This window comes from Salmo salar, chromosome ssa16 (assembly GCF_905237065.1).
Source record: "Salmo salar chromosome ssa16, Ssal_v3.1, whole genome shotgun sequence".
Classification (NCBI taxonomy): domain Eukaryota; kingdom Metazoa; phylum Chordata; class Actinopteri; order Salmoniformes; family Salmonidae; genus Salmo; species Salmo salar.
The window spans coordinates 24,244,363-24,271,688 of record NC_059457.1 but is presented as its reverse complement, the minus strand read 5'-3'; the positions used below and the strand labels follow the sequence as shown (position 1 = coordinate 24,271,688).

General features: G+C 42.6%; 1 protein-coding gene across 11 annotated transcripts in view; it reads left to right on the top strand.

Moving 5' to 3' along the window:
• Positions 1–955: 955 nt before the first annotated feature.
• The window catches only part of c2cd5 (C2 calcium dependent domain containing 5), a 63,237-nt gene continuing 36,866 nt past the window's right edge, over positions 956–27,326 (top strand). For 8 of the 11 annotated variants that reach the window (XM_014148467.2, XM_045697075.1, XM_045697072.1 and 5 more), the window contains exons 1-10: positions 956–1,249; positions 7,592–7,700; positions 7,824–7,910; positions 8,065–8,236; positions 8,939–9,034; positions 9,135–9,290; positions 15,664–15,913; positions 24,800–24,954; positions 25,417–25,632; positions 26,317–26,405. In XM_014148467.2, coding sequence (XP_014003942.1) covers positions 7,611–7,700; positions 7,824–7,910; positions 8,065–8,236; positions 8,939–9,034; positions 9,135–9,290; positions 15,664–15,913; positions 24,800–24,954; positions 25,417–25,632; positions 26,317–26,405 — 1,311 coding nt within the window. In that variant the 5' untranslated portion in view covers positions 956–1,249; positions 7,592–7,610. The remainder of the gene's footprint in view (positions 1,250–7,591; positions 7,701–7,823; positions 7,911–8,064; positions 8,237–8,938; positions 9,035–9,134; positions 9,291–15,663; positions 15,914–24,799; positions 24,955–25,416; positions 25,633–26,316; positions 26,406–27,326) is intronic. The other 3 variants (XM_014148476.2, XM_014148474.2, XM_045697078.1) reach the window with 1 other exon arrangement.

Below are 27,326 nucleotides of genomic sequence, written 5' to 3'. Positions count from 1 at the left end.
ATATATATATTTTTTTAGCTTTCTTATACTTCCTTTTGATAAAAAGATTTACTCTCAGTTTTTCCAAGTATGAAACGGTTATTCAATGCATTTCTATGGGCCAATAGGCCCAAGGCCAAATTCAATGTTTCATCAAATCATTTTTTAAAACATATTTATTTTATACCTACCTGTGGTCCTCAAATTCAAAATCAAAAAGCTACATTTTTCTTGGTATGACCATCTTAAAACAATTCCATATGTTAGGTTAGTACTAGTCTCGCGTTGGCATACCTCCAAAGTCACATGCTGTCACTCCTCTCTTGAATGGCAAAACCGGTTTGAATGGTCCGCTGGCTCCCAGCAGCAAGATTTTGATTGGATGATGCGGTCAAAGTAGTGGAATGGGGTAGTGGGTTTTAGGTTAGTTGGAAGTTGGAGTGTAAGGTTAGTTGGAAGTTTTTTTATATTTATTTTTTCTCATCTTTTCCCATTTTGTGTCACAAAGTATAATGGATATATATAATAGTCAAATTGGGGGGGTTAATTTCCAAAGAAGAAGAAGAATGATGCCTGTTGTTGCTATGTCCATCACTGTTTTCAGACCAGGAAGGACACATGTTACCTTAAGCTAGTTTGCAACATTGCAGAAAAAAAATAATTCTGTTTTGTCAGAAGTGTGCTCTACAGACAAAATCGATGGGGTTTTAATCTATGATTTCCCTGCCATCCTCAACATAGATTAAAATAATCCTCAAACACTGTTGCAGACTGGCCTCTGATTGGGGCCTCCAAATCACTAAGTGCGCCCCTGTGTGTACAATTAATTATCAGGTAGAACAGACAACCAGCAGGCTCCGGACCTCGAGGGTAGGAGTTGAATACCCCTGCCCAAGTGAGTAATCCCAACCCCACTTTTACTTTGGCACCTAGAATAGTGGACTTTTATTGTGAAAAATTCCGAAACGCCGTGCCCCGGAACTACTTTTTAGTGTTAATGACGAGACGCTAGCATTTTCCATTCGTAGGTGAACGGACGCTAACAGCAAAGTGTATTTTTTTATTAGCTTAGCTAATTATAATTCTAACAGAAGTAACCCTGTTGTAGCAGTGAATGGCCATATAGCGTCGAATAGTGAATATTAGCCACATCTACCCGGTCTTTGAGAGGATAACCTTCCTGTCATGTTTGGGAGAGAGGCGGAGGTCAGGCGCGCGGGCTGTCAACAATGTCCAGCTGAAAAAACGCTACTGGGTCCCCAACTTTCTCGTAAGTCATAGTCCTGGTAACGACATTGAATGACGTCTAGTAACATAGCTAGCCAACTTGCTTAATATGGTAGCTACCTATGCTGTTTGTAACAGATGTCAATTTTGTGGGGCGACCCAGTCGCACAGAAATGGCTATCTACGCATGTCACTGTCAACTGCAATTCCGTAACGCTAGCTAACTTGTAGCTAGCTACTGGTATGCTGGACACATTAACATGTGTGCGTTTTTTTCAGATAAAAACTAGTTCATTGCATCCACCATGGAGCCCAGTTTCATAATATTACCATATTCTTGAGTCAGGCAGCTTCAAAATGCAGGTGATATCTGTGGGGGAGCCAGCGGAAAATACAGAGCGAAGGGGTTGGTAATGTTCTCTAGTTGCACCTTGATTGGCTCAGTGTTCTGTCACTCAATGGGGACACTACTTCACTGCCAAATCTAAGGGTAGAGATCGAAAATTCAAGTCCCTTGGGTGCTGCCATAGAGTTGTATTAGAAGTGCCCATCCAAGAAGGCTCAAGGTCATTGGCCACAGATATAACGTGATTTGACGCCATTTTATCTACAGTAGCTTTGATTAGACTGGTCTGAGGCACTGCATCTCAGTGCAAGAGGCGTCACTACAGTCTCTGGTTCGAATCCAGGCTGTATCACATCCGGCTGTGATTGGGAGTCCCATAGGGCGGCGCAGAGTTAGCCCAGCGTCATCCGGGTTTGGCCGGGGTAGGCCGTCATTGTAAATAAGAATTTGTTCTTAACTGACTTGCCTAGTTAAATAAAGGTTACACACCACACTGACCCAAAAGTAATTTTGTTGGTGTTTACGTATGTCCCCATTACCAGTAAAACATAATCAAAACCTATTTATTTCACTTACTTGCTGTTTCGTTGTTCAGTCGTTTCATTCTCATCCAGGATTTCTATGGAATGCTGTTTGGGTCAGGACCTGAATATGACTGCACGTCACATAATAATTTAACATGTTCATTATTTTTTACATAGTTATTACACATTGATTACATTCACTCGTATTTCATATGTCACAACGATTCATCGATATGTATGCTATGATGCTGGTGAAGTTGTCTCGCACACCTACAGTGCTGGTCATAAAAAAAAGCTAGCTAGCTCATGGATGCAAACAATGTTCTTCCCCAAAAACATAGCAAAACGACATCTGTTTCAGTAGCTAGCTATAGTTAGAAAGTATGTGACATCATCTAAAATAACCCTAATTTATAAGACGGTTCTTATTTGATTAATGGTGGTCGGACCCATCTATGTGAAGCTAGCCACAATAGTGGACTATGTGGTTAGATTTCAAAATAAAGTATGTCATTGACAGTGATGTAAATGAATACAAATAGTAGAATTATGCCATAATTGAATAGATCATGCTAAACGAGGTTGGAATGTTGTTTATATAAAATCAAAAGACAATTTGTTAATTTGACAAAAATCTGTTGAAATCAGTCTGGATGTATTATACTTTAAAATTGCATTGGGGGCATACTTATTTCACTGTAAAGCCTTACCTATGGATTGTGGATCAATGACATGGGGTATCAAGTCTACTCAGTGACACCCAGAGAACATTAGCATCGTAGCTCTTATTGCGGGACTCTGAAACAACTGTGAATTGAGCCACATTTATTGTCAACCTATGTGTATTGAACACTATTCCTGAGGAAAAACAATACTGCGTGGATGTTTTGGAGTCTGGTAACTCTGAGGACGTTGGGAAAAAATTGCTTGGGTATTGAGTAGACCCATTTCATTGATCCCCAATCCTTAGGTAAAGCTGTACAGTGCAATATGAATCTCAATACACACACTAAGCTGACTGGGGAGGGGATTTCAAACAGTCACAGTCTGGCGATAAGAGCTACAACTCTAATATTTGCGTAAACTCTTCACAGTTGTGTTCTGTTATTGTTACCGAGTAGACTGATATTCCATTGCTTCACATTCCAACCTTGTTCAACATTATCTAGTCTAAATATGGCAAGATTCAACCAATTGTAACATTCTGCATCACTTTCAAAGAGGTACTTTTGATTTGAAGTCCAACCGCAAATTCCATTATTGTGCTTAATCCTTATTGTGGCTAGCTTCACAACACATAACCCTGTCTGGTCTAGCTTCACTAGCCAGATGAAGCTAGCTGGCTGCTTATAATGTCAGTTTTGGGCAACAGAGTTACGTAGCTGGCTAGCTATTTATTTTCATGAACTGAAGTTCAATTTCAATAGGCAAACAACAAGTGGCTACCAAGCTAATACTTACTCACAAGGATTCCTAAATCATTGCTAAGAATAATTCAAATTACTGCAGTTTCTACTGGTCATTGTTTTCAGGCTGGTTGTACTGGTGTTAGCTAGGTACCAAGCTAAAGCTAGCTAGCTACCCCAGAAGTTGCGGTCGAACAAATAATGCTTTATTACCAACACGTTATTGTAAACACATCGTTCGTGACTGGTGTTTGCAGACATTTTGTACAACTTTGACAGTGCTACTGATAGTAGTGGTGGCGCTTGGCTTGCACGTACAAATTCAGACACAACATTCTGTAATAGAACTGTGTTGTTTGACGTGTCAAATTAAAAGCTTATTTAATGCGTGAAATAGTGTTATTTGGCGTGTATCTTTTTTGACACGCAAAGACCCAAACGGCGATCCATAGTATGTTGTGATGCTAATAGCAGTGACGCTATTACTGTGTAACTCCTGTAGGGCAACATCTGAAAAATAGCTCACTTGGTAGTGTGTACCGTGCTCCACCAGTCGCGAAAGCCCACATCACCCACAGAGAATGGTTTATTGTCAAGGGCAATGAATGCCATTATCTTGGCGTTAATGGATTTTGCCTTTGAGTTGTCTCGCTGAAATTTCCTTACTCTTTCAAATGACTGCTAGACTTGTTGACTGCTCGATCCACACAGCAGACATTATGGGCTAGGTTAGGAATGCTGTGTTGCACGTGTAGCGCAAAATTTTACGTGGCGTCATTACGTCATTTAGGTATGCATGTCAGCGTTGACATCGGTTTTGCACATCGGCATTACACTAGACATCGGGCCAATACCGATGTTGGCATTTATTGCTAATGTTGTCCGTTTCCGATATGTTCACCAATTATATTGTGCATCCCTAGAACAAATTCTTATTTCCAATGACGGCCTACCCTGGCCTAACCCGGATGAAGCTGGACCAATTGTGCGCCACCCTATGGGACTCCCGATCATGGCCGGTTATGATACAGCCTGGGATCACTAGCCTGCTATTCAGTGGAGTGGCTGTGTGGTCCCAATTCTGGGTTTAAGGGTCTCTTTTCCAAGCTTAAAATGATTAATATTCAACATTGGCCATGCTGTCAATCCAGCATGATTTCTGCCGCACTCAAAATAACTAACTCGGAACTGGGATCTTTTATTTCAGCTTATGAAACATAGGACCAACACTTTACATGTTGTGTTTTATATTTTTGTTCAGTATAAAATAGCCTCCAACACTCTACTCAACAAACTGGATGCAGTCTATCACAGTGCCATCCGTTTTGTCACCAAAGCCCCATACACTACCCACCATTGCGACCTGTACGCTCTCGTTGGTTGGCCCTCGCTTCATAACCTGTAGCCAGTGGGTTTCGTGACGAATATCTACATGTTTCTGCTAGGTAAAGCCCTGCCTTATCTCAGGTCACTGGTCACCATAGCAGCACCCACTCGTAGCACGTGCTCCAGCAGGTATATCTCACTGGTCACCCCCAAAGCCAATTCCTCCTTTGGTCGTCTTTCCTTCCAGTTCTCTGCTGCAAATGACTGGAACGAACTGCAACAATCTCTGAAGCTGGAGACTCATATCTCCCTCACTAGCTTTAAGCACTAGCTGTCAGAGCAGCTCACAGATCACTGCACCTGTACATAGCCCATCTGTAATATAGCCCATCCAACTACCTCATCCCCATACTGTATTTATTTATTTATTTATCTTGCTCCTTTGCACCCCAGTATCTCTACTTGCACATTCATCTTCTGCGCATCTACCATTCCAGTGTTTAATTGCTATATTGCAATTAATTCGCCACCATGGCCTATTTATTGCCTTAACTCACCTCATTTGCACTCACTGTATATAGACTTTTTGTTTTCTTTTGTTCTACTGTATTATTGACTGTATGTTTTGTTTATTCCATGTGTAACTCTGTGTTGTTGTATGTGTCGAATTGCTATGCTTTATCTTGGCCAGGTTGCAGTTGCAAATGAGAACTTGTTCTCAACTAGCCTACCTGGTTAAATAAAGGTAAAATAAAAAAAATTAAGCCTAATATCGCGTAAGCTGTTTTTAGCATTTGAGTGCTGAAGGTGCCGCACAGATGTGCAAGATCATGAACAGGCCAACTACCTTGCGTTTCTCAGCACGTGAAGCTGGGCGCCGTGCCTGAGCGAAGCTGGGCTGCTGATATTGCCTGGTGGTTGTTAGGCATGCAAAATGACTTGTAGATCAATATGTCACCGTTACATGCTTAGTTCGATACTGAAGGAGAGGACACATCAGTTGTCACTTGACATTAGGTATTTTTGGAAGGTAGAAGGAAAGTAATATGAGCAAAACAATTCATAACGTTTGAACCTGTTGATGCATGCTACATTTAGATCGATTTTGGGCTCTGTGGACCGATGCAGTCACATCTTAAACATTTTAATCGGGGACCGATGTGTATAGGTGAATCGTTACATCTCTAGCGTATACCAAGCTTTTTATTTTCAAGTCTTTTACCTTTAATTCAGCTCGTTGCGACCCTGCGGAAATAACTTTAAAGTTGACGACGACCACAAAATATAAAGTTCTCAAAAGTTGTTACGTGAAACTTGTACTGCTGTCAACAGAGCTTGGTCCCTATTATCGGATGTATTAGGTTAAGGAATCCAAACTTTTGGATATTATCTTAATGATATGTTAGACATAGACCCCACTGAATAATTCACAACATTAATAATCATATTTGTCTTGGTAAAATGTTTATAACATAAGGAAGTGATATGTCATCACCAAAGCGCCTTTTCACCCATTCTGAGCGGAGTGGGTGGACACCCTACTTATCGGTCTTTAAGGGTGGGTAGCATAAACTTAACTACATGTACAGGATTTCTTATAAGCGTCCGGATTGGTGTCCCGCTCTTTGAAAGCGGCAGCTCTAGCCTTTAGCTCGTTGCGGATGTTGCCTGTAATCCATGGCTTCTGGTTGGGATATGTACATACAGTCACTGAGGGGATGACGTCATCGATGCACTTATTGATGAAGCCGATGACTGATGAATCCCGGGAACATATTCCAGTCTGTGCTAGCAAAACAGTCCTGTTGTGTAGCATCCACGTCATCTGACCACTTCCGTATTGTGAGAGTCACTGGTACTTCCTGCTTTAGTTTTAGCTTGTGAGCAGGAATCGGTAGGATAGAATTATGGTTAGATTTGCACAATGGAGGTCGGGGGAGAGCTTTGTATGCATATCTATGTGTGGAGTAAAGGTGGTCTATTTTTTATTTATTTTTATTTTTTCCCCTCTGGTTGAACATGTGACATGCTGGTAAAACTGATTTAAGTTTGCCTGCATTAAAGGCCACTAGGAGCGCCGCTTCTGGATGAGCATTTTGTTGTTTGCTTATGGCCTTATAGAGTTGGTTGAGTGCGGTCTTAGTGCCAGCATCGGTCTGTGGTGGTAAGTAGACGGCTACAAATAATATAAATAGTGTGGTCTACACCTTATCGTAAGGTACTCTACCTCAGGTGAGCAATACTTCGAGACTTCTTTACTCCTCACTTTTCCATTTTTCGAGTTATTCCTACTCTTTAACTGTCAGCAACCGATGTTACCTGACCACGTGCCCATGTCAGGGCCAAACAGGACTGTCAGCATTCATAGTAGCACAACTGCAGTGTGACCTTAGGTTTGTTAGCTCATTAATTAATTCATCTTTTATCATGGTGTGATGAATACAGGTAAACGGTACATGTGTTGGCATTATATTAATGGAAGAAATGGAGACCCGTGCACTGTTGAAAAAAAAGAATAAATCCAAAACTGAGACTTGAATGCAAAATAAAGATGTTTATTAAAACATCATGGTGCCCATCATAAATGAAAGGTGAGGTGTAAATGAAAGGTGTAAACACTTCTTCGACAGTGTGCGGGTCTCCATCTCTTCCAGTATTCTTATTTTGACTCCTACTCACCTGGAACAGACACTTCAGTAATAAGGATCTTAAGAGTGCAGACGTCCTCTTATTTAGGCTTTATAATAATGAAATGATTTACCTTTTAATTCTTGCATCTGCAGGTTAAGACAAAGCTGAATCATGCCAGGGAAGCTGAAAGCTAAGATCGTGGCAGGGCGCCACCTACCGGTCATGGACAGAGCCAGCGACCTCACTGATGCCTTTGTAGAGGTGAGCAACCTGAAAAAACATCAGGTCAACGTAACCCTACAACCATTTCAACACGTACAGTATATACTGTGTTCATGTGCTGTAGTCCTAACCTTGCGGTTTTCTTCATTGATGTTCTTACAGGTCAAGTTTGGCAACACAACTTTCAAAACAGATGTCTTCCCAAAGTCACTTAATCCACAGTGGAACTCAGAGTGGTTCAAATTTGAGGTAAAATGTCTGGATATGTCTTCTTGACTTATTTCTCTGTGAAATTAGTTGCAGGAGGTATTTGTGAATGGCATTGGATTACAGTGTAAATATGCTACAGTCAACATGATAGTCCTGTATCCTTGTTTCCTCAACTTTGTCACCCTTCCTGTAGGTGGATGATGAGGACTTGCAGGATGAGCCGTTACAAATCACAGTGTTGGACCATGACACTTACAGTGCCAACGATGCAATAGGGAAGGTCTACATTGACATCGACCCTCTGCTCTCCTGCGAGGCTGCTACTGTCATCTCTGGATGGTTCCCCATCTACGACACTATACACGGTGCGTTTTTTATAGGTCATTCTATTTAATTTCAATCACTTTTTGACTAACCCCTTTTGATTTGTATGAAACTTTCAATATATATTTGCCCATGGTCAGAAAGTGACGTTTTGCACCTCATTACCAAAACATTCAGAAGATGGAGTTGCTCTAAGTTGACCCATTTTGCAAACCATACCATGAGACATCCAGTTCTTCATCACTGGAACATTTTTACGGATGAGTTTGATATAATTTAAAAGCGTATACATTTTTTTTTTATAAAGCTTATATGGAAAGTTTCGTTCAAATCAAAAGTCAAAAAGTGATCACAGTCAAATGGAACGATCTTGTAGAATTCCCTATCTACCATGCTATACACTGAGTCTGTTATATAGTTCCCCATCTGACACTAATGATGTCAGTCATATACTTCCCCATCAAAAGGTGCATGGCCACAGTGGGACTTGTTAGATATAGAGCCAGACCTCTAAAGGAACACACAGTGTTCTCTGTGTAACAGCCTGTAAATGCATGTTGTTGCTTTCTGCTGTAAAAAAACTGCCTTACTAAAAGCTGTTCTTTAACTGTGTCCGTTGGTCATGATGATGTAGTTCCTGGTGTCAGAGGGGACAGTAACGTGTTATTGAAGAGTTGGGGTTTCTAGGGTTAGGTGCTGTTTCTGACTGGTAGTAATGTTTCTGTTGATCTCCTCTCTTGCAGGTATCAGAGGGGAGATTAATGTTCTGGTGAAGGTGGACCTCTTCAGTGACTTGAACCGCTTCAGACAGTCCTCCTGTGGTGTTAAATTCTTCTGCAGTGAGTCTGGTTCGCTATGGGGCTGTACTAATGTAGAGATGAGGTCTAGTCACAAGAAATTACGATAATGTGTGTGTTTATGCACGTCTCTGTGTGTTAGCAACGTCCATCCCGAGGTGTTACCGCGTGGCGCTGGTCCATGGCTTTGTTGAGGAGCTGGTGGTGAACGAGGACCCAGAGTACCAGTGGATTGACCGCATCAGAACCCCCAGAGCTTCTAACGAGGCCCGACAGAGACTCATCTCTCTCATGTCTGGTACGTAACACCACTATCAAACACTCTATATATACACTCCCCTATGTTTTTATTTGTTCAGTGAAGCTAAAATGTTTAATTGGTCTCTATACTCTAGCATTTTGGAAATGAGATCAAATGTTTTATGAGGCGACAGTACAGGAATGTCACCTTTTTTATTTGAGGATATTTTCGTGTCTTCAGAAAGTATTCATACCCCTTGACTTATTCCACATTTTGTTGTGTTACAGCCTGAATTCAAAATTGATTAAATGTATATTTTCTCACCCATCTACACATAATACCCCACAATGACCATGTGAAAACATGTTTTTAGAACTTTTTGCTAATTTATCGAAAATCCTATATCCTGTTTCAATTGATCATCCTTGAGATGTTTCTACAACTTGATTGGAGTCCACCTGTGGTAAATTCAATTGATTGGACATGATTTGGAAAGGCACACATCTTCCAGAAGGACAACAATCTCTGCAGCACTCCACCAATCAGGCCTTTGTCGTAGAGTGGCCAGACGGAAGCCACTCCTCATTAAAATGCACATGACGGCCTGCTTGGAGTTTGCCAAAAGGCACCTAAAGGATTCTCTGGTCTGATGAAACAAAGGTTGAACTCTTTGGCCTGAATGCCAAGCGTCAAGTCTGGAGGAAACCTGGCACCATCACTACGGTGAAGCATGGTGGTGGCAGCATCATGCTGTGGGGATGTTTTTCAGCGTCAGGGACTGGGAGACTAGTCAGGATCCAGGGAAAGATGAATGGAGCAATGTACAGAGAGATCCTTGATGAAAACCTGCTCCAGAGTGCTCAGGACCTCAGCCTGGGGCAAATGTTCACCTTCCAATAGGACAACGATTGTAAGCACACAGCCAAGACAACGCAGGAGTGGCTTCGGGACAAGTCTCTGAATGTTCTTGAGAGGCCCAGCCAGAGCCCGGACTTGAACCTGATCGAACATCTCTGGAGAGACCTGAAGGACAGCCGTGCAGCGACACTCCCCATCCAACCTGACAGAGGTTGAGAGGATTTGCACAGAAGAATGGGAGAAACTCCCCAAATACAAGTGTGCCAAGCTTGTAGTGTCATACCCAAGAAGATTTGAGGCTGAAATCGCTGCCAAAGGTGCTTCAACAAAGTACTGAGTAAAGGGTCTGAATACTTATGTAAATGTGATATTTTATTTTAAACACATTTCTACACATTGCTTCATCATTATGGGGTATTTTGTGTAGATTGATGAGGGGGGGAAAACAATTTAATCCATTGTAGAATAAGGCTAACAAAATTAGGAATAAGTCAAGTGGTCTCAATACTTTCCAAATGCACTGTACGTCTCTTGTCTGAGCTGTTGAATTGCAACTCCACTTTGTCCCTGTTCTGTTGTTTTGCCTGTTTGATTGCCTTATGGAGGGCATAGCTGGACTGTTTGTACTCTTCCATGTTCTCAGTCACCTTGCCGTGGTTAAATGCTGTGGTTTGCACTTTAAGTTTTGATGAACTCAGGCACCGAGTCTCTGTATACGTAAATACTATTCTGAGGCAACCCGGAACATATCCCAGTTCACTTTGTTTTGATAATTTTGAAGCATATATTTTGATTGGATAGACCAACATTGAACAATACTTATCACGGGTACTTCCTGTTTAAATTTCTGCTTATAGGAAGGGAGGAGCAGAATGGAGGCGGGCCTTGTAGCCGACCCGGAAGGGGCAGTAGCAATGGTCAAGAGTGCTCGATGAGCGGGTAGCACAGGAGATCTGTTGATAAAATTTCCGTAGCGTTTTCTCAGATTTCCTTTATTAAGTCCCCAGCTACAATAAATATGGCCTCAGGATATACGGTTTCCAATTTTCACATAGACCAGTGTAGATCCTTGAGCGCCGTCGTGGTGTCAGCTTGGGGGGGAAAATACACTGCCGTGACGATGACTGAAGATGATTCTCTTGGGAGGTAACGCGGTTGGCATTTGATGGTGGGGTATTCCAGATCTGGATAACAAAAGGACTTGAGTTCCTGTACGGTACCACAGTCACACCATGAGTAGTTAACCTCTCCTGGGTATGTGGGACGAAATCGTCCCACCTAGTCAACAGCCAGTGGAATCGAGTGGCGCGATATTGAAATACCTTAGAAATGCTATTACTTCAATTTCTCAAACATATGACTATTTTACACCATTTTAAAGACAAGACTCTCGTTAATCTAACCACATTGTCCGATTTCAAAAAGGCTTTACAATGAAAGCAAAACATTAGATTATGTCAGGAGAGTACCCAGCCAGAAATAATCACACACCCATTTTTCAAGCTAGCATATAATGTCACAAAAACCCAAACCACAGCTAAATGCAGCACTAACCTTTGATGATCTTCATCAGATGACACTCCTAGGACATTATGTTATACAATACATGCATGTTTTGTTCAATCAAGTTCATATTTATATCAAAAACCAGCTTTTTACATTAGCATGTGACGTTCAGAACTAGCAAACATACCGAAAACTTCCGGTGAATTTACAAAGTTACTCACGATAAACGTTCACAAAAAACATAACAATTATTTTAAGAATTATAGATACAGAACTCCTTTATGCAATCGCGGTGTCAGATTTTGAAATAGCTTTTTGGCAAAAGCACATTTTGCAATATTCTGAGTAGATAGCTCGCCATCACGGGCTAGCTAATTTGACACCCACCAAATTTGGCGTTCACTAAACTCAGAATTACTATAAGAAAAATTGGATTACCTTTGCTGTTCTTCGTCAGAATGCACTCCCAGGACTTCTACTTCATCCACAAATGTTGTTTTGGTTGAAAATAATCCATAGTAATGTTCACATATCCTCTGTTTTGTTCTTGCGTTCAAGACACTATCCGAAGGGTAACGAAGGGTGACGCGCGGACGCGTATCGTGACCAAAAAATGCAAAATATTCCATTACCGTACTTCGAAGCATGTCAAACGCTGTTTAAAATCAATTTTTATGCGATTTTTCTCGTAAAATAGCGATAATATTCCGACCGGGAGACGTCTTTTTCGTTCAAAGACTGAAAATGTAAAATGGCCTCTTCACGTGCACGCAAGCGCCCGTCTCATTGTTCTCAGATCGACCACTATCCAAATGCGCTACTGTTTTTCAGCCAGGGGCTGCAAAGTCATCATTCAACGTTCTGGCGCCTTCTGAGAGCCTATGGGAGCCTTAGAAAGTGTCACGTTACAGCAGAGATCCTCTGTTTTCGATAAAGTGGGTGTAGAAGGCCAAGAAATGGTCAGAGAGGGCACTTCCTGTACAGAATCTTCTCAGGTTTTGGCCTGCCATATGAGTTCTGTTATACTCACAGACACCATTCAAACAGTTTTAGAAACTTTAGGGTGTTTTCTATCCACCAAGTTTGGCACTCACCAAACTCAGATTTACTATAAGAAAAATTGGATTACCTTTGCTGTTCTTCGTCAGAATGCACTCCCAGGACTTCTACTTCAACACCCAGTGTTGTTTTGGTTCCAAATAATCCATAGTTATATCCAAATAGTTGCGTTTTGTTCTTGCGTTCAAGACACTATCCGAAGGGTGACGCGCGTATCGTGACAAAAAAAATCAAAATATTCCGTTACCGTACTCCGAAGCATGTCAAACGCTGTTTAAAAGCAATTTTTATGCGATTTTTCTTGTAAAATGGCGACAATATTCCAACCGGGAGACGTTGTATCCGTTCAAATACTGAAAGAAGAAAAATGGAGTCGTCACATGCACGCGCGCCCCAGTGTCATTGTTCTCAGAACAACCACTTTCCAAAACCCCTACTGTTTTTCGCCCAGGGACTGCAGAGTTATCATTCCACGTTCTGGCGCCTTCTGAGAGCCTATGGGAGCCTTTGAAAATGTCACGTTACAGCAGAGATCCTATATTTTCGATAAAGAGGCTACAGAAGGCCAAGAAATGGTCAGACAGGGCACTTCCCATATAGAATCTTCTCAGGTTTTGGCCTGCCATATGAGTTCTGTTATACTCAGACACCATTCAAACAGTTTTAGAAACTTTAGGGTTTTAGGGTTTTCTATCCAAATCAAATAATTATATGCATATTCTAGTTTCTGGGCAGGAGTAATAACCAGATTAAATTGGGTACGTTTTTTTATCCGGCCGTGAAAATACTGCCCCCTATCCTAAACAGGTTAACTTCTTTCTGTCTGTGATGTACGGAGAACCCCACTGGCTGAATGGACAGGGACAGCATATCCGGAGAGAGCCATGATTCCGTGAAAGAGAATGTTATAGGGTTGGGCCGATATCCTGATAGTATGATTATCATACCATTGCTGTACTATACCGTGGTATACGGTATTACCGAAGGGGTGCTTTTAAAAAAAAAAAAATGTACACATTAAACAATTTAAGCAACAGGGATCTTGATCCAGGAGGGGATTTAATGTATCTGCTGTAACCAAGAAGCATGATCTTGAAATCTAGCCACTTGGCAAGCAAATTAAATGCACAGATGGAGCCCTGAGCAAGATATAATTTATTTTACACATTTTAGATTTCTTATAATTATACTTAACTTATTGCTAGCTATAAGCAATGGTGTAGCACGCACCCCCAGCTCCCGTGAGGCGGGGGTGCCCCCAACCCCTCATACCATCGGTATTTCGAAATACCCCTTTATACGGTATAAACGGTATATTGCTCAAGCCTAGTATGTTAGTCCCTGATATCTCTCTGGAAGGAGATCCTCTCCCTGAGTTAGTCTACTTTATTGTCCAGGGACTGAACATTAGCGAGTGATATACTCAGAATCGGTGGATAATATGCACGCCTCCTGAGTAGGACGAAAAGCCCACTCTTTATTCCTCTTCTCCATCGACGGCGTCTTGGAGCAGCCCCAGTGATGAGTGGACTCCTTGGGGGGGGGTGTGAGCGAGCACGCCCCCATCCATATTGACAGGGCTGCAGTGGAGCGGGTCAAGAGCTTCAAGTTCCTCGGTGTCCAAATCACTAAGGACTTAAAATGGTCCACACACACAGTCGTGAAGAAGGAGCGACAGTGCCTCTTCCCCCTCAGGAGGTTGAAAATGTTTGGCTTGGGCCCTCATATCCTCAAACTGTTATACAGCTGCACCATTGAGAGCATCTTGATTGGCTGGATCACTACTTGTTATGGCAACTGCACCACCCTCGATCGCATGGCTCTACAGAGGGTGTTGCGGACAGCCCAGTACGTCACTGGGGCCGAGTTCCCTGCCATCCAGGACCTCTATATCAAGCGGTGTGAAAGGAAGGCCTGGAAAAACGACTCCAGCCACCAAAGTTATAGACTGTTACTCTGCTTCCGCAAGGCAAGCGGTACCGGTGGATCAAGTCTGACACCCAACAGGCTCCTGAACAGCTTCTATCCCCAAGCCATAAGACTGCTAAAACGTTAACGAAATGGCTACACTGATTATTGGAGTTGACCCTTGTGTGTTAGTGTCTCTATGCAAACTCACATGACTCTACACTCACTCGCGCATATACGCATGCGCACACACACACACACTCCTGATGCTTATGCATACACATTTATACTGACTCTACACACACACACACACTCACGTTCAATCATCATATACACTGCTGCTACTCTGTTTATCATATGTCCTGATGCTTAGTCACCTTACCCCTATACATACTACATCAAAACCCAGGGAACATTCAAGGCCGTTATGAAGGCTACAACCTTCAGACTGTTGTAACGGATATTGCAGGTGCACAAGCAGGACACAGTCCCTACACATTGCATTGGAGCAAAAACAATCTGCGTTTTGTGTGATGATGTAGGCTGATCTTTGTAGTTACTGCCGTATTATATCCATTAGTCACAGTTGCTGAAAAAGAACACTACTACTTTGACTGCCTGTCTGCATCCTGCTTAGCCAATGTTTGCAATGATGAATAAAAAATAACATTAAATCCCTAAATAGACTGCGTGTCTATCTTTCTTGTGTTTGATATGCTGTCTAGATAGCTGCATGTAACTCCCCACTTGAGTTTTGCATTGAGGCAAAAAACTATCTGCGAGTTTGTACAAACATGTTCATATTTTTTGTGTACAACATGTAGCCTAACTCCCCTCCTGAAAAAGGACCATGGAATCGCACTTATGCTTAATAGCCTCCTGAGGCATGGAAGTTTGAAGGCTACACCAGACAAAGGCTTTCATTGCCGATCAAGGACAGGGAAGCGGCGTCGGAGCACTGAGCAGCAGCAACGTAAAATAAATCCTGTGCAAGAACAGAAATCTCTGTATCCTTAGCCACGGCAAATCAGGTTTCCAGAAAATCCAGAACCTCAGCCACTCCATTAAATTAAACCTCTTCTTCTGTGTATGTGTGTAGGTGAGCTGCAGAGGAAGATAGGTCTGAAAGTATTGGAGATGGGTGGTAATGCGGTGGTGGGGTACCTGCAGTGTTTTGATCTGGAGGGAGAGTCAGGTCTGGTGGTCCGAGCCATCGGCACCGCCTGCACTCTGGACAAACTCAGCCCTGGGACGGCTCCCAACACCACCACACACACCAACACACACACACTCCCCAACACCGCCCCCGCATCCAATGCCTGCAACTCGCCTTCCAAGGACAGCAAAGAGTGAGTATTGAATAATCGCATGAGCATGGAGTCTGTGTGTGCATGCGAGAGAGGGAGAGAGTGTCTTGTCTCCTACCATTGTACTGACTCCTGTTTGTGTTTTTGGGGCTCTCAACATTTTTGGTCTGATTTAGGGCTGGGCGGTATACTGTATTTTACTATATACCGGTATTGATGCACGGACTGGTTTTGATTTTTTTCTTTACCCTCCTAAAATGGTATTTCAATACTTGGGTTGTTAAATGTGATACGGAAATCTGGGGCTTGTAATGTCAGTTTTTATAGTTTGCTCCGTTTGCTACTTGAGTCGTCTTTCTCCTATCGTCCAGCTGCGTGCCTGCTTTCCACACCAAGCCCTGATCCCTGTCACACAGTTGCTCTACCACTGAGTCACAAGCACTTTTTTGCTGTTCAGTCTGCATGGTCAGATAGATGCAACAAGATGTTGGTGACATGCTACTTTCCACAAGCGTTCTATAAGTACACTATTAGTTTGTGTATCTTACTGTCTGCTAGTTTGTAATTTCTTAGGAAGTTAGCCGCTAATGCTAATCACTAGTTAGTTGGCTAGCTAGCTTGCTAAGTGTACTCAGAGCAAGCATGTTGTTTGTGCAAAGGTTTATTCTAAATCAAAGAAGAATAGGCAAAGCATAAATATGTTAGCTAGCTTGCTACATGGGGTAAGAAGCCATGTAATGTAATGTAACATTACAATTATGGTCATCTGTCAATAATTCCTCCCTGGCTTATTCATTCGTTCAAACAACTATGTTTTCATTGTGCTTCCCACTATATTCCAATTATTTAATTAGAATACTAATTATATTTCCATGATTCCAACAGTTCACCAATTAACTAGGCCTAGATTCTTTGCCCGTATCATGCTGCCTTGCGTGGCACAGTGGAAATGCTGAAATTGATTAAATGTTTTTTAGTTGGATTTAACAGTATAAAACAGAGTGGAGAAAGCCCCATTGAAATCACTTCATTTGTGTTGCCACCCTAGGGTCATTAACCACACATCAAGCATATAAAGATATTTTATTATTCAAAAACATAATATACAGTCATACCGTGGAAAAAATATTGTGATACGATATTTTGGCTGTATTGCCCAGCCCTAGTGTTTGTGTATTATAATCATGTCACATGGCTACATTCCTTATCTGGGACATACACACAGCCCCCCTCCCTGTACAGCCTCCCTCTCTCTCTCACTCTCTCTAGTGAGTTATAGATGAGTTATATGTCTGAGGGCTGTGCATGAGCTTGTTACTGCTAGTGCACGGTCAGAGAGGAATGGAAAAGGGGATGGATGGAGGGGAGGGATGAAAGGAGGTAGGGTGGCTGCTCGATGCAAGCATTTTCTTTAGCTACAGCATGTAGGTGCATGTTAAAATGCAAAAGGAGGGGGTAGAGAACCTCTCCTATTTTGTCTTGTCTTTTGTTGTACTCTATTTTTCTTTGCTGCAATGTTGTGGTGTGTTGTGTTTCTCTTCTTCTCTACCTTTGCTGCACACGGATTGGCTCTTCTCTTGCTGTGTGCGTTTGGATTCGTCCACTCGTCCACTGTCCGTCTCTGCGTGGTGAATGGTTCAGGTCCCCCCTGGCCCATGGATGTCGCTCCACCCACAACAGCCCTGTCCACTCAACCTGCAGCTCTCAGAGACTTTCCCACTCCCAGAACTTCTCTGTCTCTGTCCCTACTCTGGTCTTCACTGGTACGGACAGAGAAAAAGAGGGAGAGTGAAGGAGGGAGGGAAAGAGGAAGGCTGATCGTTACTGGTTCAGAGTGAGAGAGAGAGAAGGGGATTGAGGGAGAGAAATATTGTCCCAGAACTTCTGTGTTCCTACATGGGTCTTCACTGGTACATGGAGAGGGAGGGAGAGATTATTAAAGTGAGGTAAGGAGACAGAGGTAAAGGGGGGTGGAAAGGGAAAGCCAGAGCAAGGGACAGAGAAATGAGAGAGAGAATTACCACCCCCTTCCTAAAAAAAAAAAAGTAACCCAGAGAGCCCCTTATTCCTTTCCATTAGATGAGAAGATGGTGGCATCCACAGCCCCAAACTCTTCCTGTGTCCCCCTCAGCCAATCATAGAGCCCCTACAGGCAGAGCCACACCCACTGTTGGACATTAGATACCCACCCAAGCAGATCCATCCCTTCCACCTTTCCTCAGCACCCCTCTTAGTCCAGTTTTAGTTCAGTCAACTTTATTTGTCTCAGTGGCGCAGTCACTCAGGAGCCTGTTGGGCTCAATTCCATTTCAATTCAGTCTATTCTGGAAGTTAATTGAAAATTCCACTACAAGAAACTGCTCATTCCTTTGGTGTTGTGTTGGTATGGCCCATGTTGTGTGTGTGTGTTTCTGCCGTGCTTTCCTCCTCAGTTGGATATACAGTATCTGTGTTTCTGTTTTCCAGTGTTTCCCCCAGGATTTTTTTCAGCAGTGGTGGTCAAGTTTTTTTCTGGATCAAAATGGTGCTTAAGTGGTGGGCGTTGCGAAAGTGTGTTAGTGGGCATGGTCAATGTTGCGGTCTCCGACCCAAGATGTTAGAAGCCCTCTTGGCTGCAGAGACAAACTGTTGCTGTTTTAAAGCAAATTTCCTGCAATTCTACACATTTTGCCATACCGTGTTCTTATGCTGAGTGACTTATGCTGAGTGACTTAAACATTATAACTAAATCAATGGGGGCCCCATGCCATGTAAAGTTGGAAATTTAGTTTCTCCCTGAATGTTAGTTCTGAAAGATAATCTTATATATAAACAAATATACTGAACAAAAATATAAACGAGGCCTCCCGAGTGGCGCAGTGGTCTAAGCCACTGCATCACAGTGCTAGCTGTGCCACTAGAGATTCTGGGTTCGAGTCCAGGCTCTGTCGCAGCCGGACGTGACCGGGAGACCCATGGGGCAGTGCACAAATGGCTAGGGGAGGGTTTGGCCGGCAGGGATGTCCTTGTCCCATCGCGCACTAGCGACTCCTGTGGCGGACCGGGCGCAGTGCACGCTGACACGGTCGCCAGGTGCACAGTGTTTCCTCTGACACATTGGTGCGGCTGGCTTCCAGGTTAAGTGGGCATTGTGTCAAGAAGCAATGCTGCTTGGTTGGGTTGTGTTTCGGAAGACGCACGGCTCTCGACCTTCGCCTCTCCTGAGTCCGTACGGGAGTTGCAGCGATGAGACAAGACTGTAACTACCAATTGGATACCACGGAATTGGGGAGAAAAGGGGGTAAAAAATGTATTAAATAAAAATATCAACGCTACATGTAAAGTGTTGGTCCCGTGTTTCATCAGCTGAAATTAAAGATCACAGAAATGTTCCATATGCACAAAAAGCTTATTTCTCTCACATTTTGTGCACCAATTTGTATACATCCCTGTTAGTGAGCAATTCTCCTTTGCCAAGATAATCCATCCACCTGAAAGGTGTGGAAAAAAATAAACTCTATGTGAAGGAGGTGTGTCGCGCTGCATTAGGCAAATGGTGGTCGAACCAGATACTGACTGGTTGTCTGATCCACGCCCCTACTTTTTTTTTTTTTTAAACCAACAGGTGTATTTCTATATTCCTAGTCATCAAATTTTATTGGTCACATACACATAGGTTTGCAGATGTTAACGCGAGTGTTGCAAAATGCTTGTGCTTCCAGTTCCGACAGTGCAGAAATCCATAGATTAGGGCCTAATGAATTTATTTAAATTGACTGATTTCCTTATATGAACTTTAACTCCGTAACATTTGAAATTGTTGCATTTTAATTTTTGTTCAGTGTATATAGGTCCATTATCTTTCTAAATACTTTATCTGGTTTTACACTGAAAAGTTTACACCCCCCCATTTTTTAAAATACATTTTATATATATATATACCAGTCAAAAGTTTGTACACACCTACTCATTCAAGTTTTTCTTTATTTTTTACTATTTTCTATATGGTAGAATAATAGTGGAGACATCAAAACAGTGAAATAACACATATGGAATCATGTAGTCACCAAGAAAGTGTTAAACAAATCAAAATATATTTTCGATTCTTCAAAGTAGCCACCCTTTGCCTTGATCCAGGCTGTATCACCACCGGCCGTGATTGGGAGTCCCATAGGGGGCGCACAATTGGCCCAGCGTCGTCTGGGTATGGCCGGGGTAGGCCATCATTGTAAATAAGAATTGACTTGTCTAGGTTAAATAAAGGTTAAATAAAAAAAATAACAAAAATGTTCACACACTTGGCATTCTTTCAACCAGCTTCACCTGGAATGCTTTTCCCACAGTCTTGAAGGAGTTCCCACATGTTTTCCCTTGTCACTCATTCCAACTCATCCAAACCCATCTCAATTGGGTTGAGGTCGGGTGATTGTGGAGGCCAGGTCATCTGATGCAGCACTCCATCACTCTCCTTCTTGGTCAAATTTCCCTTATACAGCCCGGAGGTGTGTTGGGTCATTGTCCTGTTGAAAACAAGTGATAGTCCCACTAAGCGCAAACCAGATGGGATGGCGTATCGCTGCAGAATGCTGTTGTAGCCATGCAGGTTAAGTGTGCCTTGAATTCTAAATAAATCACAGACCGTGTCACCAGCAAAGCACCATCACACCTCCTCCCCCCATGCGTTACTGTGGGAAACACACATGCAGAGATCTTCCGTTCACCTACTCTGTCTCACCAAGTCACGGCGGTTGGAACCCAAAGTCCAAATTTGAGATTTTTCGGACCAAAGGACAGATTTCCACTGGTCTCATGTCCATATTGCTCGTGTTTCTTGGCCCAAGCCAGTGTCTTCTTATTATTGGTGTCCTTTTAGTAAACTCAGCAAAAAAAGAAACGCCACTTTTTCAGGACCATGTCTTTCAAAGATGATTCGTAAAAATCCAAATAACTTCACAGATCTTAATTGTAAAAGGTTTAAACACTGTTTCCCATGCTTGTTCAATGAACCATAAACAATTAATGAACATGCACCTGTGGAACGGTCGTTAAGACACACAGCTTACAGACAGTAGGCAATTAAGGTCACAGTTAGGAAAACTTAGGACACTAAAGAGGCCTTTCTACTGACTCTGAAAAACACCAAAGGAAAGATGCCCAGGGTACCTGCTCAGCTGCGTGAACGTGCCTTAGGCATGCTGCAAGGAGGCATGAGGACTGCAGATGTGGCCAGGGCAATAAATTGCAATGTCCGTACTGTGAGACGCCTAAGACTGCGCTACAGGGAGACAGGACGGACAGCTGATCGTCCTCGCAGTGGAAGACCACGTGTAACAACACCTGCACAGGATCGGTATATCTGAACATCACATCTGGAGGACAGGTACAGGATGGCAACAACAACTGCCCAAGTTAAACCAGGAACGCACAATCCCTCCATCAGTGCTCAGACTGTCCGCAATAGGCTGAGAGAGGCAGGACTGAGGGCTTGTAGGCCTGTTGTAAGGCAGCTCCTCACCAGACATCACCGGCAACAACGTCGCCTATGGGCACAAACTCACCGTCGCTACGCCAGACAGGACTGGCAAAAAGTGCTCTTCACTTACGAGTTGCGGTTTTGTCTCATCAGGGGTGATGGTCGGATTTGCGTTTATCGTAGAAGGAATGAGCGTTGTGTCACAGCATCATCGGACTGAGCTTGTTGTCATTGCAGGCAATCTCAATGCTCTGCGTTACAGGGAAGACATCCTCCTCCCTCATGTGCTACCCTTCCTGCAGGCTCATCCTGACATGACCCTCCAGCATGACAATGCCACCAGCCATACTGCTCGTTCTGTGCGTGATTTCCTGCAAGATAGGAATGTCAGTGTTCTGCCATGACCAGTGAAGTGCCCGGATCTCAATTCCGTTGAGCACGTCTGGGACCTGTTGGATTGGGTGAGGGCTAGGGCCATTCCCCCCAGAAATGTCCGGGAACTTGCAGGTGCCTTGGTGGAAGAGTGGGGTAACATCTCACAGCAAGAATTGGCAAATCTGGTGCAGTCCATGAGGAGGAGATGCACTGCAGTACTTAGTATCTGGTGTGGCCTCCAGCTGCATTGACTCTTACTTTTGATTTTGACCCCCCCCCTTTGTTCAGGGACACATTATTCAATTTCTGTTAGTCACATGTCTGTGAAACTTGTTCAGTTTATGTCTCAGTTGTTGAATCTTGTTATGTTCATACAAATATTTACAGATGTTAAGTTTTCTGAAAATAAACGCAGTTTAGTGAGAGGACGAAGGCCTCATTTCATGCAATTTCCTCAAAACAGTTGATGTTTAGATCTGTCTGTCACTTGAACTCTGAAGCGTTTTTTTTGTCTGCAATTTATGAGGCTGGTAACGTTAATGAACTAATCCTCTGCAGCAGAGGTAACTCTGGTTCTTTACTGTGCAGAGCTTGAGGGTTTTTGCGACTGCACTTGAAGAAACTATTGAAGTTCCTGACATTTTCCATGTTGACTGACCAGGTCTTAAAGTAATAATGGACTGTCGTTTCACTTTGCTTATTTGAGCAGTTCTTGACCTCATATGGACTTGGTCTTTTACCAAATAGTGCTGGCTTTCTGTATACCAACCCTACCTTGTCACAACAAAATTGATTGTCTCAAACGTATTAAGAAGGAAAGAAATTCCACAAATTAACTTTTAAGAAGGCACACCTGTTTAATTGAAATGCATTCCAGGTGACTACCTCATGAGGCTGGTTGAGGGAATGCCAAGTGTTCAAAGCTGTCATCGAGGCAAAGGATGGCTACTTTGAAGAATCTCAAATTCAAAATATATTTTGATTTGTTTAACACTTTTTTGGGTACTACATGATTCCATATATGTTATTTCATGGTTTTGATGTCTTCATTAGTGTTATACAATGTAGAAATAGTCCAAATTAAGAAAAACCCTTAATTGAGTAGGTGTGTCTAAACTTTGGACTGGTACTATATATACAGTGCATTTGGAAACTATTCAGACCCCTTGACTCTTTCCATATTTTGTTACGTTACAGCTTTATTTTAAAATTGATTTAAATAGTTTTCGCCCCCATCAATCTACACATAATACTCCATAATGGCTAAGCAAAAACATATATATATATTTTTGAAACGTTTTACTGAAATATCACATTTGCATAAGTATTCAGACTAGAGGTTGACCGATTTTAATGTTTTTCAACGCAGATACCAATATTTCGAGGACCAAAAACAGCTGATACCGATTAATCGACCAATTTTTTTTTTAAATGTATTAATTATTTTTTTACTTTTATTTTTACTTAAAAAAATGTTTTGGTTTTTTATATATATATTTTTTCTTTTATTTGTAATGATGACAATTACAACAATACTGAATGAACAATGAACACTTTTATTTTAACCTAATATAATATGTAAATAAAATCAATTTAGTCTCGAATAAATAATGAAACATGTTCAATTTGGTTAAAATAATGCAAAAACACAGTGTTGGAGAAGAAAGTAAAAGTGCAATATGTGCCATGTAAAAAATCTAACGTTTAAGTTCCTTGCTCAGAACATGAAAGCTGGTGGTTCCTTTTAACATGAGTCTAGAATATTCCCAGTGAAGAAGTTTTAGGTTGTACTAATTATAGGACTATTTCTCTCTCTACCATTTGTATTTCATATACCTTTTGACTATTGGATTTTCTTATAGGCACTATAGTATTGCCAGCCTAATCTTGGGAGTTGATAGGCTTGAAGTCATAAATAGCACAATGCTTGAAGCACAGCGAACGCAGGAAAGTGGTGTTTGAAAGAATGCTTACGAGCGTGCTGCTGCTGCCTACCACCACTCAGACTGCTCTATCAAATCATAGACTTAATTCGATTATAATAAACACAGAAATACGAGCCTTAGGTCATTAATATGGTCAAATCCGGAAACTATCATTTCGAGAACAAAACATTTATTCTTTCAGTGAAATACGGAACCGTTCCGTATTTTATCGAATAGGCGGCAACCCTAAGTCTAAATATTGCTTTTACATTGCACAACCTTCAATGTTATGTCATAATTATGTAAAATTCAGGCAAATTAATTACGGTCTTTGTTAGGAAGAAATGGTCTTCACACAGTTTGCATCGAGCCAGGCGGCCCAAACTGCTGCATATACTCTGCTTGCACGGAATGCAAGAGAAGTGACACAATTTCCCTAGTTAAAATAAATTCATGTTAGCAGGCAATATTAATTAAATATGCAGGTTTAAAAAAATGTACTTGTGTATTGATTTTAAGAAACGCATTGATGTTTATGGTTAGGTACACATTGGTGCAACGACAGTGCTTTTTTCGCGAATGTGCTTGTTAAATCATCACCCGTTTGGCGAAGTAGGCTGTGATTCGATGATAAATTATATGCCACGCAGGACAATCTAGTTAAACTAGTGATATCATCAACTATGTGTAGTTAACTAGTGATTATGTTAAGATTGATAGTTTTTTTTATAAGTTTAACGCTAGCTAGCAACTTACCTTGGCTCCTTGCTGCACTCGCGTAACAGGTGGTCAGTCTGCCACGCAGTCTCCTCATGAAGCGCAATGTAATCGGCCATAATCGGCGTTCAAAAATGCCGATTACCGATTTTTGTTATCGGCCCTGATTAAATCGGCCGATTTAATCGGTTGACCTCTAATTCAGACCCTTTACTTAGTACTTTGTTGAAGCACCTATTTTAGTCAGATGTTTTGGAGTGGCGGCAATGCTTTAGCAGCGGTGGCCCCCTTGCTGCTAAATTAATCCAAGGGAAACACTGTGCTTACGCTTCATGTGCTTGGCTTTCTGTTCCGCGGCCAAGTAATTTGCACTCCACACACTTCACATACATCTATCAGCAAAGCATCTTTCCACACCACACCCACACTGACTGATGGGTGTGTGTGTTCTCCTGGCAGGCCCGTGTTCAGTGAGGACCCCCCCCATCCCCTCTCCGGCCCCCCCACGCCTCTCAGAACCCTTCCTTCCTCCTCTCCTCCCTTCTCTCCATCCAAGCCATGCAGTCGCCAGTCCTCCTCCTCAGACACAGACCTCAGTCTGACGCCCAGGATTGGTAAGACCTCACCACCCTCTCCTTCCCTCTGCACCTTTCCTCATCCCCACTCAGAAACTCGCTGTGTTGTTTATTTTGCTATCCCAGTTCATTGTTTTATTGATTTATTTCAAGTCATTTTGTTAGAATCACACTGACAACAGCTGTTGACCATGGAGTTCTGGTGTTCACCACATAATAACCCGCACTTCCCCTAGGACAGGACATGGCTCCCCCTACTGGTGGAAATACACCCTATGATCCCCTCACTTCCTCAACTCCCTTCTTCCTAAAGGAGTTTTATTTCCCTTCCTTTTTTTCCCTGTCAGATTTAAAATCATGTGACTCTCCTCCACTGTCTTTCTTTTCTGCTTTTCTTGCTGTTTCTTGTTTTCTCCTTGTTTTCTGTCTCCCTACCTCCTGCCTCTTTCTCTCTCCCCTCCTCTCCTCCCCCCCTCTCTCTCTTCACCTCTTTCTCTGCAGAGAGGTTTGTGTCTCGTCCTGGGGTCTTCCTCTGTCCCAGTTCCCCCACCCTCTCCTTCGATTCCCCGTCCCTTCCTCCCTCTGGGCTAATCCTGTGCAGCATTGGGTCTGCCCTCAGAGCCTACACCCCACCCCCTCTCCCCTCTGTCCAATCAGAGGGGTCTGTGTTGAGAAAGACTGTATCATTCAGTGAAGAGCTGATGCTGGCGGCCTCCGGTAGGACGGTCATGAAGGTCTATAACTGTCTTTAACACTATAACAGACTGCAGGAGCCATGAAGCCCAACAACACCGCTTTTAACACTTGTTACACTTAAATAGCCTTTATTATAGTCTCTGGTAGGGCACAGAGTTCAGAAGTCATGAAGCACTAAAACACCTTTTACAAACTGCATCTACAACCTCTAACAGCCATAAATGTGCTTCTCTCAAACTTTACCCCACTTAACCTTGGGTGAAATGTCCATCCCTGCTGATCTCTGGCCCCGATACTAACTGCCCTGGAGTGACCCCCTGCCCATGTTTCTCTACCCCAATGTGTGGTTTAAGGCATGTCCAGCCCCCCCACAATCACTCCCATTTGTAAGTCTCTATGGTGGTGTAGTATGCAGTAGTGTACAGAGGGGATAATAAAGCAGCTATGTGAACTTTCTCTATCCTCACAGGTAGATTTATGGGAATGTTGTCATTAACAAAGATGTATGATACATGCTATGTAGATATTAGCTTAGTAGTCTAAGGGACACTATTAATCTGGGATTTGCATGGTTGTCGAGGTGTTCCAGCTCGCACAAGCTAAGGCTCGTGCAAGGCTACTTACATACTTGTGGTTGTCGATGAATGGCAGCTTTCTGTGATGAAGCGACGTGATTGGTGAAGTGTTGTTCTCTCGTCGTATCAGGGATGGGGAGTGGGGGCAGCGTTGGAAAAGAGGCTGGGCCTCTGAAGACCCTCCTCAGACAACATACCCAATCAGCTCTGGAGCAGAGGGTAAGCACACACACCGGACACACACCGCACTGCATTTAGCTGTGTGAAAGGGTGAATTGTGAAGAGTTTGTGAGGGTGAAGTATGATTATGTTAGAGTGAATAATGTTGCGTCTCTCCATCTTCTTGACCACTCCTTCTCTCAGGGAGCCTCATCCTCTGGTATATTTGTAAACACCAGGGTATGACACACACACACAGTGTTTTTTCTGGATGCTTCTATCTAACCTCTCTTTCCTGCCTGAGTTCTGCTCAGGGGTTTTAGTCTTTAGTTGGGCTGCTTCTCAACAGTTTACAGTGGTTTCCTCTCCTTACAGTGCATTCGGAAAGTATTCAGACACCTTGACTTTTTCCACATTTTGTTACGTTACAGCCTTATTCTGAAATATATTATTTTTTACTTCATCAATCTACACACATTTACCCCATAATGACGAAGCAAAAACTGGTTTTTAGATTTTCTGGCAAACGTATGAAAAAATATTTATATTTACATAAGTATTCAGAACCTTTACTCAGTACTTTGTTGAAGCACCTTTGGCAGCGATTTCAACCTCAAGTCTTCTTGGGTATGACACTACAAGCTTGGCACACCTGTATTTGGGAGTTTCTCCCATTGAGAGTCCTTTAGATGTCTTTTGGCAAACTCCAAGCGGGCTGTCGTGCCTTTTACTGAGGAGTGGCTTCCGTCTGGCCACTCTACCATAAATGCGTGTTTGGTGGAGTGCTGCAGAGATGGTTGTCCTTCTGGAAGGTTCTCCCATCTCCACAGAGGAACTCTGGAGTTCTGTCAGAGTGACCATCCGGTTCTTGTTCACCTAAAAACCTGTTTTTGCTTTGTCATTTTTGGGTATTGTGTGTAGATTGATGAGGAAAAAAACTATAATTAATTTTAGAGTAACCTAACAAAATGTGAAAAAGTG